General features: G+C 38.6%; 1 protein-coding gene across 1 annotated transcript in view; it reads right to left on the bottom strand.

Annotated features, from left to right (window-relative positions):
• Window positions 1–20,144, bottom strand: part of LOC131685074 (A disintegrin and metalloproteinase with thrombospondin motifs 12) — a 114,267-nt gene that overhangs the window by 62,924 nt on the left and 31,199 nt on the right. The window contains exon 4 of the mRNA XM_058968494.1: window positions 17,560–17,725. Coding sequence (XP_058824477.1) covers window positions 17,560–17,725 — 166 coding nt within the window. The remainder of the gene's footprint in view (window positions 1–17,559; window positions 17,726–20,144) is intronic.

The following is a 20,144-nucleotide window of genomic DNA, read 5'->3' as shown; positions in this document are numbered from 1 at the left end:
CAAAAACAAACTATTTTGTCTTCATCCGACGTTTCGGACCGTTTGGGACCTTTTTCAAGGATTCGATAATTGTTGTTTTGTTGTCAGATCTGTTGTTGTACAACAATGGATTGTCATATGGTTTTTCAGGATAATCTGTTCCGATCGTGTAAAGTTGAAGATGAAGACAAAATAGTTTGTTTTTGCTTAAAAATTAGACTGCAAAGCCATACACCTAACCGAAGAATTCTGCTTAGAAATTATAATTTTATTGGTTTTGTGGTAATCTAGAAAAAATGTTATGCTTAAGGTGTCGTTTCAACCATAATTCCCCTACCTGTTTTTTTTACTTTTATTTGTTGCTTTAATCACAGGTTTTACCATTATAATGATTTTTGTTCTGAGGCTGGCAAAAACATGAAACACGTTGCATCTCCTTTCCAAAAAACCTGTTTTAATCCACCTAGCGGTGCAATTGTGCCTTTCTCATTTCTCTAAACTATGGCACGGAGACTTTTTATGTTCAACATAATCGTGGAAATGTCCATTACATTCTTAGTACACTTTGCACTTATACACAATGGCATGCCAGCCACGAACTTGATGAGCTACGTGTCGACGGTGAAACACTTGAAACAAAAAAATATCATACTTCATTAGCCTAATCAGCATTAGATCAATGTTATCTGCTTGCTAACTCATTTTGTCATGCGGGGGTGGGTATGTGAGGAGGGCGAAAGTCCCATGAACGAACGACTCCCCAGCTTAAATTGGTATGCTTTGTAATGTAGTGGTGGTTTAAAGATGATGGGGTTGAAAGGGAGGGGTATGAGGGCTGGTTGGGGTGGTGGTCTGAGGGGTGATTTAAGGAGATTTTTAAAGGAGGGGCGCGAACAGTAGAGGGGGGGGGGGTGTAACCCCTCTCCGTAAACCATCAACTACGCCCCTGTTAAAATCCAGAAACCCTAAACGAGTCGAAAAAAGCCGGGATTAGGTTGACGTTTTTCAGAGTGATTGCATAACCTTTCTATATGAGAAAGGCAAAAATGTGTCAAAATCCAAAAAAGTGCATCGTAGTCAAATTTTTTTTTTTCGAGTTTGCATCAAATCTCGACGTTTCATGCACCTTGAACACATTTAGCATCAAAAATAAAAATTCTATTTTTAATTTTTCCTATAGTTTATATGAGAAATTTCTGTGTGGCCGCACTCTGAAACCCGTAATTCCGGAACCAGAATTCCGATCGATCCAAAATTCAATAGCAGCCGATGGGAAGGTTGCACCTTTCATTTGAGACTAAGTTTGGGCAAATCGGTCCAGCCATCTCTGAGAAAAATGAGTGACATTATTTGACACATACGCACATACATACACACACATACACACACACACATACACACACACATACACACACACATACATACATACACACACACATACAGACTTTTTCCGATCTCGACGAACTGAGTCGAATGGGATATGACACTCGGCCCTCCGGGCCGGGATTAGGTTGACGTTTTTCAGAGTGATTGCATAACCTTTCTATATGAGAAAGGCAAAAATGTGCCAAAATCCAAAAAAGTGCATCGCAGTCAAATTTTTTTTTTCGAGTTTGCATCAAATCTCGACGTTTCATGCACCTTGAACACATTTAGCATCAAAAATAAAAATTCAGTTTTTAATTTTTCCTATAGTTTATATGAGAAATTTCTGTGTGGCCGCACTCTGAAACCCGTAATTCCGGAACCAGAATTCCGATCGATCCAAAATTCAATAGCAGCCGATGGGAAGGTTGCACCTTTCATTTGAGACTAAGTTTGGGCAAATCGGTCCAGCCATCTCTGAGAAAAATGAGTGACATTATTTGACACATACGCACATACATACACACACACATACACACACATACACACACACATACACACACACATACATACATACACACACACATACAGACTTTTTCCGATCTCGACGAACTGAGTCGAATGGGATATGACACTCGGCCCTCCGGGCCGGGATTAGGTTGACGTTTTTCAGAGTGATTGCATAACCTTTCTATATGAGAAAGGCAAAAATAGATTCAACTGTCAAAATTATTCTTTTAGAATAGCGGTACGACAGTCAGAAAGTCTTACGATTTTCTGAGAAATCGAGGCGGTCCGAATTACCTCCACGGTCTTATTAGCCCCGGGTCCCCCTATAAAACATTCCAGGTCATCGCTTTGAATTCGATGTAATTGGCCAATTAAATGAAGCTTCTGTACTTGCCTTTCTCATATAGAAAGGTTATGCAATCACTCTAAAAACCCGGAGTGCCGAGTGTCATATGCCATTCGACTCAGTTCGTCGAGAGCGGAAAATGTCTGTGTGTATGTGTGTATGTGGAAAAAATGTGACCTCTGTTTCTCAGAGATGGCTGGACCGATTTGCATAAACTTAGTCTCAAATGAAAGGTATAATCTTCCCATCGGCTGCTATTGAATTATTGAATTGTTATTGATTGGACTTCCGGTTCCGGAGTTGCGGGTTGAAGAGTGCGACCACCCAGCAAATTCCCATATAAACTGAAATTAAAAATTCTCAAAGGGGGGAGTAAGGGAAAATTTCAAAATCGAATTTGCATTTTTGATGCCAAATGACTTTAAAATGCATAAAACGTTGAGATTTGATGAAATGTTGAAAAAAAAAAATTTGACGAGAATTCACTTTTTTGGACTTTGGCATATTTTTACCTTTTTCATATAGAAAGATTATGCAATCACTCTAAAAATCGTCAACCTAATTTTTGACCTATAAAGGCTTAGGTAGGAGTATGCAATGAGGGGTTGCTACTTTAAAATTAAAACTAGTTTAAAATTTCTTAACAAGTTGAAAATTTTCGGTAGGGTCCGGACCCCCCGAATCTTACTTCTTGCTCCGCCGCTGGTTTCAAGCGAAGTTTCAGTGTCGACACATAGTATCTCAAGATCGTGGCTGTCGATCCATTGTATGTATGTGCAAATCGTACTGAATATGTAATATACATTTCCATCATTGTATTGAACTTAACCAGCCATGGAATCGTAGTTTGTACAAATAAGAAAGGCACAATTGCACCACTAGGTGGATTAAAACAGGTTTTTTGAGTTAATATTTAAATTTATTCTTTCAGAAATTGAAGCCGAAATTAGTTATAACCGATTGATGTATAAAAGATTGTAGGTCCTTGCTTTGAATTCGAAGTGCTTTTTCTACTAAATCAAATTTCTGTACTTTTGCGTATTAGTATCTATTTTTTAGTAAGTATAAAGAATATTTTTTTCAAAAATTGTAGCCAACACCAATTACAATCGATTGGTGTATATGGAAGTATAGATCATCGATTTGACTTCGAAATCATATGCCAACTAAATAAAATTTCTGTACTTCTAAGTATATTTATTTACTTTTGGAGAAACTCAAAAAAAATTTCTTTCAGAAATTGTAGCCGAAGTCAGCTACGAACGATTGGTGTGACAGAAATTTTTGCTAATTGCTTTGAATTCGAAGTAATTTGCCTACTAAATGAAATCTCCGTACTGCTACGTATTTTTGTCTATTTTTTGAGAAAATATATAAATTTATTCTTTCAGAAATTGAAGTCGAAATTAATTATAACCGATTGATGTATGAAAAATTGTATGTCCTTGCTTTAAATTCGAAGTATTTTGACTACAAAATGAATGTCCTGTAACTCTACGTATTTTTGTCTATTTTTGAAAAAAATAGGAATTTTTCCTATTAGAAATTGTAGCCACCATTAATTACAATTGATTGATGAATGAAAAAGTATAGGTCCTCGTTTTCAATTTAGAGTTATATGAAGAATATTTTAAAAATTCTGAACTGAAGTATTTATTGAATCGTTCCTTTCACACACTACTGTACAGTTTCGCCAAGCGGTGATAATTCTTTGGATTTAGCGTCAAACTGATAGTCTAGTCGGTGCCAAATACTGATGAGACGAAGTTGAAACGTAAAGTTCATCTACAGCTAAACAACAAACGGATGCCCACCAGAAACTGATATCGAAACAGTAATTAGTACTCATTCCGCAACGACTGTACCTAGCAAATATGTGCAACGTTCTACGACAAGCAGTTTATCGCATTTTTAGGACCCGATTATCCAGCATTAAAGCAATTGCGCTAAGTTGTTGAAAATGCGGTATGGGAAGGGTTAATTTCGCGAGGCTTCGAATCCCGTGATAAACTAAATGCATGGAAAACAATCAATATATTATATTATACTATTTATTTCTCCACATTTCTAAAGTATTTAAGTTTTGCAAATCAGTATTAAATTCAGTTATGTGATATTTTGCGGAATCATCAGTTATTCTGTAGGTTGATTTATAGCCCATCAGGGTAACAATTTAGCATTGGGTGGAAATTAGGGCATCGCAAAATTTATTTTTTTTAATTCTCAAAGGCCCCTCCTCTCATATTGTGACAAATGTCAAAGTAAGCTCAGATGCCAAATTTCACATCATTTGGACAATTTTAGACCCCCCGCCCACTTCGAAAATATGGAGGAAAAATGCTATAACTTTTGAAGTAGCAATCAGAAAATTACAATGTATACCTCTTTTTAAAGCAATGCATACCTATTTTTAAAGAAAACGGTTATCGGTAACGAATCTATTTTTGTTATATTTCTAAGAATTTTCCACGTTCAACAAGTTACATTTTATGAAAATTGATTGAAGAATAATAGAGATATATGCTCGAGAAAATGGTAATATTTAATATGTATGACAAAAGGCCCTATAACCCCAACTTCTCATATTCGGATAAAGGTCAAAAGGGTTTCGTTCGATTTCCGAGATTTTTTCACATTAGAAAAACTGCAAAACATGTATGATTTGCATCATACAGAAAAATTATTAAAAATAGGGGATTTTGGGGACAAAATGACCCAGAACCCCGCTTTCCCGTATTTTTCTGGAAACAAAATCTCCATTCAAATACCAAGGTTATTTTCTTTAAAAAGAGGTATAAATTGTAATTTTCAGCTTGCTACTTAAAAAGTTATAGCATTTAATATAATTTTCCTCCATATTTTCCCATAGCACCGATTTCAAAAATTTCAAGCGAAGTTGGCGGGAGGCTAGAATTGTCCAAATGATGTGAAATTTGGCATCTGAGCTTACTTTGTCACGATATGAGAAGGGGGCCTTTGAGAACTCAAAACAATTTTTTTTGCGATGCCCTAGGGGAAATATACCTATTTTTGACTATACACTCCGTAGAGTGTATTTGTTTACGTAAAATTATGCTCACCGCTGTTTTGTATCGTTCACGTTAAATTTGTAAATTTTCATAGAGTTTCGCGTTTGTGAACAGTTTTGGTGGTACAAATAGGTGTAGTAATTTTTGTTGAAGATTTTTGTATAAATAACATAGGGCTTAGATAGGCCACCGCTCTCCTCTTGCTGCAATAAGTGTGTCGACTATGCTGCGCACCGGAATGATAGTTATGAGACGAGGTGGTTGAACGTTTTGTTTTGGTCGTGAAGAAGGCGGCCATCGTATAAAAGTGCGATAGTGACAGACCACGGGGAAGAAAGTGACGAACGACGGTAATAGACAGACGTCCGTTTATAAGTTTTTCGGGAGTTTTTCGCCACTAGAAAAACGTTTCTGTGCGCACGTGTGACGGCAAGCTAAAAGTGTCGGCCCGTGGTTCAGGCACCAGTGAAAATTACGGTGTCGGTTCGTCAACAGGGGTAAGCTAACTGTTAAGGAGTGTATTCGCTTCCCCGGCTAAACAACAAGGAACGGTGATATCGGCCGTTCTCGCTGTAGAGGTTAAGTCGAACGAGCCAAGCTCTCCTCTACAGTTAATCGTCAAGGAGAACGAAGCATGGCGGACAAAGGTTCCCCTGGGAAGTGCACTGCGGTGACTTCCGGGATCGCTTGCGGCGAGTAGGTCGATCCGGCGATAGTTTGCCAACGTCGCTAGGGAGCTTCCAACAACGAAGCCAAGCTCACCTCCCTAGTTAACCGCCAAGGACCGCAGCGATAGCAGCCAACGACACCAGCAGGAGAACACGGTCGTTGTAGTCCCGGACGGTCGGAAGAAACCGTCCGCCTTCCCAACAGCTGTAGTTTGCCGAGCAGCGCACAGTGCAGGAAGAGGAAGTGGGGAAAAAGTCGGTAAATTTAGTAATTTATTTGTTTGTTTACTTTTGTTATTTGTTGTTACGAAAATCCAAAATTCCGGTAGAGGCACGCTGGGCAAAAAAGAACCCGAGTAGTGAGCAAACCCCTACTTACAGATTTCAGGTGCGAGTATGTTATCTCATAAAAAGTGAGTCGCCAATTAAATATTACGACACTTTCAAACTTGCATAACTTTCTTCATACCTGATCAGATATAAACCATATTTTGCCCAGTTTCTCTTTAGAGTGTATTGTACACATTCGGTAAGTTTTGCAGCTGTCAGTGAGATATTCGTGGAATGATTTCTTTCACCCACATGCAAAATCCTGGATTGTTGCATCGTGTCTTGAAGAAAACTGATAGAAATTCATCATTTGACTGTCTCAAAGGTTCCGGGAACGATTGCCAATGGGCCTACTACGTCAAGAGTCGGACGAAAATCGGGATCAGCGCGTAAAAACGACAGAGCGCTGATTGCTCATTTCAAACGAAGGATTTGAATGTGTTGATATTCCCGTTTGGGGATTTTTTTGTTGGGACCGTTTTAGTATTAAACGTCTTGCTATTAGAGCAATTTTTTCTTATTACCGTAAAGGTATTACGGCCGACAGCAAACAACTTTGTGTGCAAACGGAAGTCCAAGCAAACATATAGGTTTCGTCACTGGTAACTAGTACACAATGTTGTTAGCTGTCGTTTTGAGAACCAACATGGCTGGTCGGCATTTTTGATAATCGAATCACCTGAGAATAAAAGCTCTTTGGTTGAAATATCGCTGATTTCTGTTTACGAAAAGGAAAATTGCAAACTCTGGTGCATAGTACCTCCAAATCACTTCAGAGCAAAAAGCAAACAAGAATATCGAATCACAATCAGCAAAACATCAGCATCAATGGCATGTACCAAATCCGACGGAAACCCACAAATATATAAAATATATTTATTTAAACTAACTGAAATTATTAAAAACAGCATGCGATGCTGAAATTATTTTTATGTTATACTCCAAATAGTGGATAAGCTCATGCATTGTCAATCAAAGTTGCCAACTAATATTGAAGCGATTCTGGGTCGGCGAGCTAATGTATGAAGGCACGATCGACACGTGTTTTGCCAATCCTTGTTTTACAATAAACCACCCCCTGCTTTCCAACAAAATACCCATTAGCGAATAACATTCCACCCCCCCAGCCGTTTCGAAAAATGTAGCAATTGCTTTTTCAGCTGCGGCGCTTGTCTTACCAACCACCTATCGAATACCCGTTAAAAGATAAATCTTTATTAGTTCACGAACCTTCCCCTTTCTGTCGATTCCAATTAGACTCAAAACACCCCGAACAGCCTAGGATTGGTGGCGTTCGGTCGTGGACAGCGAGCACGCCAAGGGAGACTCAATTTCTTCGTACAGTCGTGATATTTATTAATCCTAGTCACGACGTAGCCGTCCCCGGCTAATTGACTGGTAATCGTGGTTTAATGCATAATATTTTAATTAATCTCGCTGGCATTCGAACGCTCTGCCTGGTTCAAAAACACACTGCGGAATGAGAGTACGGCAACGGGTACGGGACGGAGTATGGAATGTGGATGTATTGTTTCTGAGGGATTGGAGCAGAATGTCGGTGGCCGTTCCTTTGTTAGAGTGATGTTTTGTGTGCCTAGTCGAATTTTGCGGCAATATATTGGTTTTAATATGCTGTTCCTATTTTGACAGATTCTGCGGACAATTTTCTGAGTAGAGAACTGGTGTCGATTCCCATAATGCGAGGATTTTTCTTTTGTCACTAGAGTATGATTGGACATAGAGTAAAATATAATATCGATTCCTAATGTTTGCTTGATTATTCATTATTCTATTTATTTATTTATTTATTCATTTATTTATTTATATATTTAGGCTTTTACCCGAATAAATAAATAAATAACTTTCTATCTTTCGTGATAGCGCACAGCCAGCGATTGTTGGCTATATATCCTTAAATCGACGACCTTATCTATTTGGTGTATGATTTTGCCTAATTTTTTGAAAACTTATATCGACTAATTATATATTTAATATTGAACCATTAAAGAATGGATGAATTATACGCCTAGACCTGAATCTCACAGGTAACGAATGATCGTAGCATTAAACCTGTACTTGACCTGTACATTAAGAATGGGCCGTGAAGTCTGTCGAAGCAGAAGGCCAAATTCCGCAACGGCATGTAGTATGTAGACTAGGCTAGGTTTCACAATTTAAAATTATTTTATATTTGGAATTCATTTTCATTATTTTAAAATTAAGCGAAGAACTTCTGAGACTATTTTAAAACTGGGAATAAAGCTCGATATACAAGGGGCTTTAATAGAGTTTTGTGAAGATTTTAGAATAATTTGAGATTTGACGGGAATACGAGTTCTAAGCTTGATAGCTATTGTTAACAGTTGATTATTTCCAAGTCATGTTTCCGATCGTTATCAAGACTGTATAGATATACTATCAAGAGTAAGATGGTTCTGTATAACTAAAAAATGATACATCATTAAGTGACGTGTAGGATCTTTCTGTTTCATAATTATCTGATATTTCAAGTTTACCTCATTCGTGCGCACGGCTCACGATTATCTCTCTATTAGATAATCCGAACAACTAGTAGTTTCTATGGCCACTTTCAAATCGAATACATGCCACTTTAATTGCCTTAGAGCTAGGTGTTATTGATTGGGGCGATTTATTAAAGCGAATTGGTTTGGCTCAGAATATGCGCTACCATTAAATCAGTGGCTAATAACGACTGGTATTTAAATTGGCTACGTTCTCTTCTATCTCGATGACGTCCGTTGCATCAGCGATTGAGAATCCTCACGAAAGGTGTGCATGATGTATTATGGTAACAGAAAAGGAAACTTGTTTAATTTGTTTTGCAGAAATAGAAGGTAGAAATCGCTGTGGATGTGGTTGCATGTATGCATTAAACATAGCTATAGAAGATTCGCAAGGAACTGCTAGTTTCAGATCCTAACAATAATCTTCTCATTGATAATCATTTCGAACTCATAAGCGTAGGCGAACGCAAAAACATTGCCACATTGGAATCTTTAAAAAAAGATAAATATTCGTAAAGGGTTGTATTATACATTTCGTATAGGTGCTACTTAGTCTGCAATAAAAGCCAACCTCAGAGGCACTTAAGGAGGGGGGCGGTTAATGAAAGATTCATTTTTTGGTAGAACTGACCTTCGTAAAAGCAAACACAGATGGATTTAGCGAAAACAAATTTTTTGTCGAAAATAATGCCATTCAAAGTAGCAAAAATTACAACACCGGTCTAGACCAACTGCTAAAACAAACAAAATTCACAAGAAAATGCCAACGATCATATGGAACATCGATGAGCATTATGTTACATAATCAGCACACTCTACGGGAAGAGTAATCACAAATAGGCAATTTTCAGGACACAGGACAACATACAGTCGGCCGATACGAGTTGTGGTCGGAGGCGGTATGGCGTTCACTCTCAATAAAATCAACAAACGCCTTTTCGGAGAGCAAATGAGAACTGAACACTTGAAAACGGTGATTTGTTAAACAGTGATCAGATCCATGATTGTTTTAATAAAAGCCATTGAAGGATACGATCACTGCAAGGAGGGTTTATTGTTTAGTCAACTGCTTTAAACAAGTTGTTACTGTTGGTACAATACCAAAGAGCGATTTTTTCAGACAGTCGGCAACGTTTATAGCTGCGTATACCACGATGTCAGAAAAATTAAGTAATCGTTTTTTAGGCTGTGTTTTAGATTATAAAATAGGAGCATTTGAAATTTTTTGGTGACCCGGGAAGTGTAGAGAACTCCTGGTTTTATTTCAGTTTCCTAAAATCAAGAATTTTATAATCACTTCTATTTGATTGATGAATGTTATTTAATACCCATGTTTGAAACAACCCAGGGCCCTTACGAAGAAATTCAAGCGAGGTCATATTTGGTCCTTTCCTAGAGTTTCCAAGCGGTAACGATGAATACCCCTTCGCAAGGGTTGTTAGAGGCGTTATCGTCAGTTGGCAAGAAGAGGAACAGCTTTGCAACGAAAGTTTGGCGAAGCGAGTTTGATGAATAGCATTTTTCATCATTGATAGACATTGAGTGCAATTCCTTGAACTCCAAAATCTTTACTGATTCAAGGTCAGAACTCTCAATCCCTTATTAGAATATCTACAATTAAACCCGCATCGCTTACAACACTGTAGATCTCCACATATCGAGAAGATGCGATAGTCTATCATAAAGAGTCGTTTTACAGAACAGCCTAAAACATAACTGAAGGTGACAGCGTTGGAATTAAGATCCTCGTATACATGGAAAATGATAATATGCTACATGAGGTAAAGCTACATGTCCTATCACCGTGTACCTCCTGCATTAATCGCAAAACGCATATCGCAATACGAAACAGCAGAATCCGGCCAGCTGATACTTGAAGAAACTTCTTCCTGGGTCTACTGTAGGTAATTGAGACTGTGACGGGGATCACGATACTGTTGGAAATCTGTGATGTATCATCACAGTTTTTCGATGGCAGAGTGGTTGACGCACCCAACTATAGACTGGGAGATCGCAGATTTGATTCCTGCTTGAGGACATATCTTTTCCCAGTGTGTTCAATAAAAGGTGAATTGTCACTTTTTCCGGTTCATTCTTTCTGTCTATTCCTCATTGGACATGGTCCGAAAACCCGAAAAAAGGTAAAACACGTCGAAACAAGGACGTGAGTGTCCCGAACGATGTTCTTATCATGAGGAAACATGCAGTGCAGTAAAATTTCAGTTCATTCAATCGAAACTGACTCACTCGGCTATGGAAACATTCTAATTTATTTAACACATCAGTTGCTATTGACCTGATGTTCAGTTCAAGCATTATCATTCACTGTCGCTTTCACGTGAGATGCAGCTCATATTCAATCTCCTTCGTATCATTCTGTCAAATGAAAAGATACCGCTTTCAATTGACCTAGTGCACACCAGTCAAATGAGATTTGGGTAAGAAATCGAACTAATTCAAAGTCCAATGTGATAGGTAACGGATATTGATGATTGAGGCTTTTTTTTGCATCGAAGATGGCGTTTTCCGGTTACTACAAAACACCATTATTAATGGTGTCATTTGAAAGCGGCTGGTCAGAAGATGAGGGAAATTGATAATTGAGGCCATTTTGAAATCCAAGACGGTGATTTCCAACCACAAAACAGTGACAACCATTATCAATATGGGTGTTATTTGAAAGCAACTGGTCAGTAGATGACGGAAGTTTATGACTGAGGCCATTTTGAAACCGAAGATGGCGGTTTCCGAAAATCACCAAAAAGTGAAAACTATCATCAAGGGGCTGGTCAGACGGAGATTGATTATCGAACCCATTTTGAAATCTAAGATGGTGCCTTTCAGCTACTATAAAACAGTATAAATGATTATTGGATTTCAAAATGGCGTCAATCATCAATTTCAATCACCTACTAACTACTACCTTTCAAATGACACCCATATTAATGATATTTTCCATTGTTTCGTGGTATGCGAAACTCGCCATTTTGGTTTTAGAAATGGCTTCAATCATCAAGACTATGTAATGAAATACATATTCATCGCAATTTATTCGATCCAAAAAGAGTCATTTTTGTTTATTTTTTTACGAATTGTTTAAAAATTTCTGGACCTCTTTTCAGTACGCCGCCGTGAAAAAATGACACTCCATTTATAGCTAAGTTATTCCATGCCAAACGTATTGAAGCCGTAAACAGGTTGCGTTGCAGCGGACCCACATGAACCAACATGCCTGTTGCAGCTTTGGCTGCATTATCAAACGATAATGAATGGAAGCGCGTAAAAGTAGAGAATTTGATTGAAACAAAAGAAACCTCACTTGCGACTTTTCTCAACATATTCGATAATGCATCTCAATGCAGAATGCTACGAAAAAAATGGGTTTGATATTTACACAATAAATTACATCAACTCAATGTTTATAAACCGTGAAAATACTAGTACGGTTGGAATCACGACACTGACTATGAAAACATATAAAGGATGCTCTCAAGGCGGAGTTCTATTATCCTTATTGTGGTTGTTAGTTGTAGACAAGCTATTGAAATCGTGGGGGGACAATTTGACTATGTATTCTGAATTAGAATGCAATCTGCATTAAACTTCACTCCAAGTGGAGTGAAAAGGAGGACCTGTACATACACAAAACAATCATAATCCCATTAACTCGAAAAGTGGCATATTTCACATCAACAATTTTGCTCAACGGAACAGTAATTGAAATGCCATCTGAGGTAAAGTATTTGTGATTAATACTAGTTAAAAAACTAAACTATAACTCATATTGAACAGGTTATAAACAAGGCAACTAGTGCTCATTGGGTGTGCAGTAGAATAATTGATAAAAATGGGGTCCCAGACCCAAGTAGTCGGTTCACTGGTCATACTATGCAATAGTCAAACAAAGAATAACATAAGGCCAAAAACAAAACAGACTTTAGCTCGAAAAAGCTGGGTAAGTTTCAAAGGATCTGGATATCCCCATAGGATATTGGTCGACAGTGTTACAAGCAGAAATATATGCCATTCTTTATTGCCCTTACGTATGTCTGAATTGAAAATACCGGTATGCAAATATCTGTATTTTCTCACATAGTTAGGCTGCGCTCAAGACGACGGGTTAAGGGCTCCTACATGTCGCTCAAAACTAGTATGGGAGTATTCTTGTATTCTTGCGCTCTGACAGTTGGCGGAGAAAAATCATGTTAATTTATATTGGGTTTCAGGACATTGTGGAGTTGCAGGGAATGAAAAACCTATGAGTAACAAGAACAGGGAAGGCTCTAATTTTATCGGCCCGGAAGCGTTCTGTGGAATTTTATCGGCTGCCCTAAAAATTTAACTGAAAAAGTGGAAAACCACAGCTAAAAAGAACAATTGAAGTAACATACCTGGACTACGAATATCCAAGAAATTTATCTCTCCCAATGAAAAAAGCCTAGAGTTGCTTAGACTAAACAAAAAGAGCTATGCATCATGGCAGGACTATTTACCGGACACTGTTCGAGTAAATATCATCTTAAGAAAAATGGTAAACTTGCAAACGATATATGCCGCGTCTGCGGATCTGAAGGTGAATCATCAGAGCATCTGCATTGGTACAATACAGACTAAGCGTCCTCGGTAAATGAAAATTGGAGCCTTTTGATATTTGGACCGCAAATCCCAAACAGGCGATAAGCTTCGTACGAAGTGGTGTGCCTAAGTAGAAAGAATGCGTACCTCAATAAGCACAATAGATCTAATTACTTGTCGCAGTGATTCATCCCCTACAAAACAAAATTGTTTCACAAAGTATAAATCAATAAACAAACATAGGATTTTATCTCGTCCTGTGTGACTAATCCTAAATGCAGTGCTTGATATCCAAAAGCTTTCAAACAGTAAAACCCGTGCTTCAGCACGGGTGTCAAAATCGCATCCATCACCACACCGTTGATTGCAACTTTGTATGCGGGTGCATAGATACGGTCTCCAGCAATGTCATTTGCTTGCTTTAAACTGGAAACCACAACCTGTAATCGCTGGGCTAGAAATAATCCACACATAGTTAGACCGAGTTAGAGCTACGTGCGGCCTGGAATAACTTGGTAACCTATGGCGGACTATTTTTTCACGGCGGCATGCTGCTAAGTACAAAAAGGTATATGTAGTTTTATTTCAAATGGAAATCTTTTTTCCATGTTGTCATAAATACCCAATCAAAATGTCAAGCAAAATACCACTGCTAAAGCAAGAACGCGCAAGTTGTACTGAACATTGTTCACCAAGTTTGATTGCATCGAAATGGACATACATACGTCAAAGCGGATTTCAAGCAACTCCCAGGTCAAGTGCATGGCCAGTGGAAAAGGAAAGGACCAAGATAAGCTTAAACTGAAATCAGTTATCAAGGGTTTTGGAAAAAATACTTGGTTTGACCAGCGATTAGCACATGTAAACTGAAAAGCGTAATTTTCACGGCAACGGGCTGAACCTTTGCCAAAATGATTATTGCCTCTTTGAAGAAAATGACAAGCTCGATCCGTGTTATTTTACCCAGACGTAGCTTTCTATGACTATGGAAAAATGGCTCAGGAATCGTATACCGCAAAACGGGGCATCTTTGATCACCGGGGTAAGTGTGATGAAAATGAGACTCTTTTCAGTAACGTACGATAAAATGATTCTCTCTAACAAAATTAACAAAATCATTGAAACAAAAAACAAATCATATTCAAAACATGTTCAGCATCTATCGCCAACGATTATGTCGTCATTTAATGTGCCTTTTATGAACACAAATTCAAATTAAAAATGATTTCACTCTTATGCATCGTTTCAATCTGTTCAAACAATCTTTTGTATATTAATGAAATCAACCAACTTTTTCTTTAACCGTAAATATTTTTGTCCAATAATTCATTTTAAAAATCCGATATCTTTGTTGTTAACTATTTAATTTCGACTATTTTCCTAAAAAGCTCGACAAAAGTGAACTTTTTCCTTCTAGACAAATTTATTCGCGTACGAAACATCACAATATCGGGCCATGAAATTGCCTGCAGATATGCAATTTACATAACTTGTCTAGCGTTATCACTCATTTCGATACACATATTTTGCTGATCAAAGTTACCCCGAAAACAAAGAATGCAAATTTACAATGAAGTAATATTATTTTTATAGTAAAACGAAATAAACTACGCAACAATTCGAACACTTTCAATTTATAGGAACCAGTACTTCTTTTAAAAATGCAAACAGTTACATCTACTTGAATTGAAGATAGTTATTCGAAAAAACTATTGAAAAAGTAATCAATGTTCTTCCATTTTACGATACCTCCAACAACCAACCCACCGAAACACTTGAAAAAAAGATATTTAATTAGCATAATCAGCATTAGTTCAATCGTGTCTTCTTGCTAACTTATTTTGGCATGCGGGTGGGTGTGTGTGAGGGGCATGAAAAACGCGCAACCCACAGCCGGAACCGCCAGCTTATTTTGATGTGGGTGAAAGGGTTGGGAATAAGAGAGTTAAGGGTCTGCGCGCCTGGTTTCAATTTAAGCCGACTTCCTGTTCTGGAGTTTCGGAGTAAAGTATAGTACTGTAGCCATATGAAATATTGTACATGTTGCTGTTCCTTTTTATAGTTCAAATGTCAAGCAATAAATATCTGACATGATTTAGCCAATGAACAACACAAACATGACATGACTGGTGGTAAACAATTAGCAAATTATCTATCTGTGGTTCTCATTTAAGTGAGTAGATCTACGATCCAATTATGCTACCAGTGTAATAACAATTCAATATTTATATTGTATGTAGCAAATCATTGAAAACTAATTTTAAATAATGAGAAAGGCAACATTACACCACTAGGTGGATTAAAACGGGTTTTTTGATAACACGCTGATTCCGATTTATATGAGTATTGCATGCGTGACCACTAGAGTGGGACATAGTTATATGAAAAAAAAAAAATAACTCCGAGTAACTTTTTGGGTCCCATTTAGCTTCCAGAACAACTCTGCAAATTTTTAGTTCGATCGGTGAAACTATATTTTTGCGCTCACGGTTCGAAGTTTACATGGGATTTTGTATGGGGAAAACGTCGTTTGCAAATTAATTCTTCCAAGAGTCGCCCGTAACCTCCTAAAAGTAAATAAATGTCTGATTTTTATAGTAAATTTGTCAAGGAAACAAAGTCTAGAAGACCCAGAAATGATCTGATGCTTGTGAAAAAAGTTATTAAGCAAAAACCGATTGATGCCCTGAAGATTAATGAAAATTTTACTCTTCTTAGCATCACTGCTGCTGCCTATCGAATTATATACAAAAATTTTAACTTTCTCTAATTATGTACAAAAGAAGACTCAATTTATCCCTCAAAACTCTTGCGAAGTGGCCAAACAGTGTAGCTAAATGATTTAGACACATTAAGAGAAAATCAAAACAAAATTGCATATAATTGGACAACCAACAACAGTGGTGCTAGAAAAAATGAATATTTTATCAATCGTCAGAGCATAAATTGGTTCAGGCTTAATAACTTTTTTCTTAAGCGTCAGATCGTTTCGTAATTTTCGAGACTTTGTTTCTTTGTTAAATTTGCTATAAAAGCCACATAACGGTTTATTTTTAGAAAGCAATGGACGACTCCTGAAAGAATTATTTTGTGAAAGTTAATTTTCCCATATAAAATCCCATGTAAACCTTAAACAGTGGGCGCAAAAATATGGCTTCAAGGATCGAGCTAAGAATTTGCACAGACGTTCTAGGACCCAAATAGTACCCAAAAAGTTGCTCGGAGCTGGAATCTATTTTTTGTCTCACCCTAGTGACTACACTCTTCTACCCATAATTCCGGAGCTGGAAGTCTGAATTTCACTTATTTCAACCCTAAAATAAATAAATAACCTAATAAACAATAAGCAACCCTGGGTATAAGTGCTGTAGATTGTAGTTCCCATATCTCTAATTAGATAACAAATCAAGAAATGTAAAAAAACCCCTTCAGATGCATTGAAGGGCTCATCCATCTTCATTCTATGGTACGCTAATAATTCGTGAGCACAATCGTCCAGCAAACCAGTTCCACCTTTAGCTAGTTTGTAAAACATCCCTGGCGTCAACGACGTCGTGAGAATGTCACCACTACAAGATTGATTCCATGCCGTTCGGCTCATGTCTCGCTCCGATCGCTACAAGATCCATAAGGTAGCGATCTGTTGGCAGAAGGGGCGGTAGGTTCGGTGGCAGTTGAAGCTACAGAGCTGCCGTTGTCGTCAGAACTCGCTCATCGTAGTATCTCGCGGCAGTACGACTCTTTAATCAAGATCTCACGATTTTGAAATTGATTGTTTTAGCTGCGCGCATGAACTTATACCCCCTTTTTACCGTCCATATTGCATTTGGTGGCAGAACGGAGGGGTGATCAATGAAGCGATCGCTTCGCAAAAAGTCAGATCACGCTAGAAGGAAATCATCGACGGCCGTGCTGCCAGATGGTACCGGTTCGAGTTGATCGTATCGCATCTCGTAAGTTGGCGCCCCCTAAAGCGTTAACCGATCTCAGAGAAATCGTGCTGATGCCAATCGTCATCAGCATAAATAAATTGATCAATTGCTAATGAAATTACAATAATAGGGCGGCGGATGATGGGTGCCATTAGACGATTGCCATTGGCACGCTGGAAACTCAATAGGTGCCAGCCCCGCGATTCTCGGTGGGTGATTAATTGGTCCTCGTAATGATATTGTAAGTATAGACCTATTACAATTTACAAGCAATAAGCAATAAGGGAAACTTCCACTCACCAATCCATTGCAGGCGGACAGAGCTACACGGGACTGTTCATGACCTCGGATGTGTCCTTGGTAGTGACAGCTGTGGATGTGCTTCTTGGGACGTGATCGGGTCCGTAGATCTCGCCGATGCCGTTCCACTACCATTAATGGCGCTACGAACGATTCCGTCGATGGCCTGTCAGGAGAAAGGAAAAGAACAAGAAGAATAAGAAGAGGAGTAAATCAGATCGAGATCTTGGAATATAGAAATTATACTGCGAGGGAACGCACCGGGTGACTGATTTGCGGGCTCCAACTGGACGGACGGCTGCCTGCGGTGGCCGTCTGGCCCCGGCCCTTGGCCGGGACGGCACAGTTGGATTTAATTTTCATTTCATTGTCTTTTTATGGAAAATTAAATTCACCTCGTATATGGCTGTGGGAATGGCTGAGTGAGTAAGCAAGCGGGTACGAGCAAGAGCGTGAAATGCCGAAGGGAGCGAAAACGAACGTGAAAAATAACTCGTTTTCAGAGAATCGAGATCGCGATCTTGCCCCGAAGTCTGTGCGGCCTGCGGTGTGGCGCTTAAATGATGAGCACTTGGGACGTGAGATGACCGACGGGTTCAAGACTTAGCGCCGGCTAGGTTCGGTTGTGCCCCGTGGCGACGACCTGGCGTGTGTCTGATGGGTAATTTGAGGGCTCGACGGGTTGTGATGTTGTTGTTTTTTTGTTTCTTTTTTTCTGATTGTTGGCAGTTTTGATTAAAGGTAAAAAATGCTGCGCTGAAAACCAATGGGGTTGTGATGATTAAGTTGAAGTCGTGGCAATGTGGAAATACGACTGTACAAAATGTTGGAATCATTATATCCATTATGTGTATATCATTTACTGTAGCATTAAAACAATGATTAACGCTGAAAAAAAACGAAATTTAATTTATATATTATTGTTAATATGTTTTCATGTCTAATAAGGAGGGCTACATAGGTCAATCACTAGAAAAGTTAACTTTTTATCTTAAAACTGGTAACCGTAAATCCGATTTATGACAATTTCAATCTAAAAAGTTGATATTTGGACGCATAGAGCTTTGTTGAGAACATTAATCCAGCGCTTTTTATCATGGCCGGGAACAAACGTCTCAGCCTGGGCACAAACCCTGAAACACCTTCCTGAGTCAAGGCTCGAAACGTTTGTTTCAGTCCAGACACAATTGCGTCGGCCAGCACACATGGAACTGGGATTCTACTGATTTATTTACTGATTTGAACTAGTTCATCGTATTTTTTTAAAATTATTACATCATAGTTGTCCTATTGGAGCTGTAGAGCTAGGGTCCCGCAAGGGCTCTCCATTAGAATCACTCACCACAATTGCAGACGAGACGGGAAATGTCACCCACTAAAACACTGCTAAAGGCCAATTGCAGCGGGTCGTTGTGCAATGGCTTTAAAGTAGTGTTTTTTTTCATTTTTTATGATATTGTTGATATAGATGACCAGTAATGGAACTTGTATCATACAAAATGAATCAATTTTTTATGACTTTTAATATCAAAAATCAATTCAGCACCTCAAAATTAGCTTAATTTGTGATGTTCAGCCAAATTAGGCAACATTTTAGGTTTTGTCCGGCTTCTGGTTGCAGATCCGCCACTGTAGGGCGTAAGGACTCACGATCGCGTGTATCATCGCGAAGGACTCGAGCGTTTGTACGTTTTGACGTGTTTGATCGCGTTGCCGGTTGTACGCCGCCAGTGCTAGCATGTATGTGCGTATATGAATTTGATTTTATAACCGTGTGTCCATTCGCATGTGTTCTGGGAAGATCGCGCGCGGATTGAGAATATTGGTCTATTTGAAGCCATGGACCTAGGCTCGTAGGGCCGAGACTAGGGAATTCCACGGACGTAACCGATTCATGAGCGCGAGAATCCTGTTTGTGAGATCGCGGGCACGGATGTTCGTGGATGATCACGAGGGTCTTGAGCGTTTGTATGTTAACGTGTTCGTCGCTTCCACTTCGCATATTCGCGTGTATCCTGAATTATCGCGTGCGGACCGTGAATCTGATGTTTAATTTTTAGTGTATGGTGCTGATACAAGAAAAAAGTAAGTTTCCCCATATCACTAAAGTTCCTGGTCACGTCGCTATGGAACGTGTTGTTTAGTGGCTATGAGCGTCATTTTTTCGATTGGTCCAACGGCAGGCGTGGCTCTATGCTGCTAGGACCGAAGGAATAGACTTCCGGACGTGACCGATCCATGATTTCACAAGCGGTGGGTTTATGCTTGAGACCGCGTTTGTAAATTTATAATTGCTAAAACGTTCACTTAATTACCGGAATGTTTTAATGTTAGCTAGATCGCGGGCATAAATATGTGTGGTTGATTGCAATTGCATGTTCCCATTTTTGACTAGTTTTGTGTTATAGTGAAGGCCACGAGCGTTTGTACGTTTGAAATTGGAGAGATTGTGAGTGTATATGAGGGAACATGTAATCGATTGTGCTAATGAGTGTTAGTATTAGTCTAATTTAGAATATAAAATAAAAGGAATCCGAACATGTCGAATGTGGGAAAAAAGATGCAGAGAAATTAATTAGAAGTGT

This window comes from Topomyia yanbarensis, chromosome 2, assembly GCF_030247195.1.
Source record: "Topomyia yanbarensis strain Yona2022 chromosome 2, ASM3024719v1, whole genome shotgun sequence".
Lineage (NCBI taxonomy): Eukaryota > Metazoa > Arthropoda > Insecta > Diptera > Culicidae > Topomyia > Topomyia yanbarensis.
The sequence above is the reverse complement of the archived record's forward strand: the minus strand, read 5'-3'. Positions and strand labels throughout refer to the sequence as shown.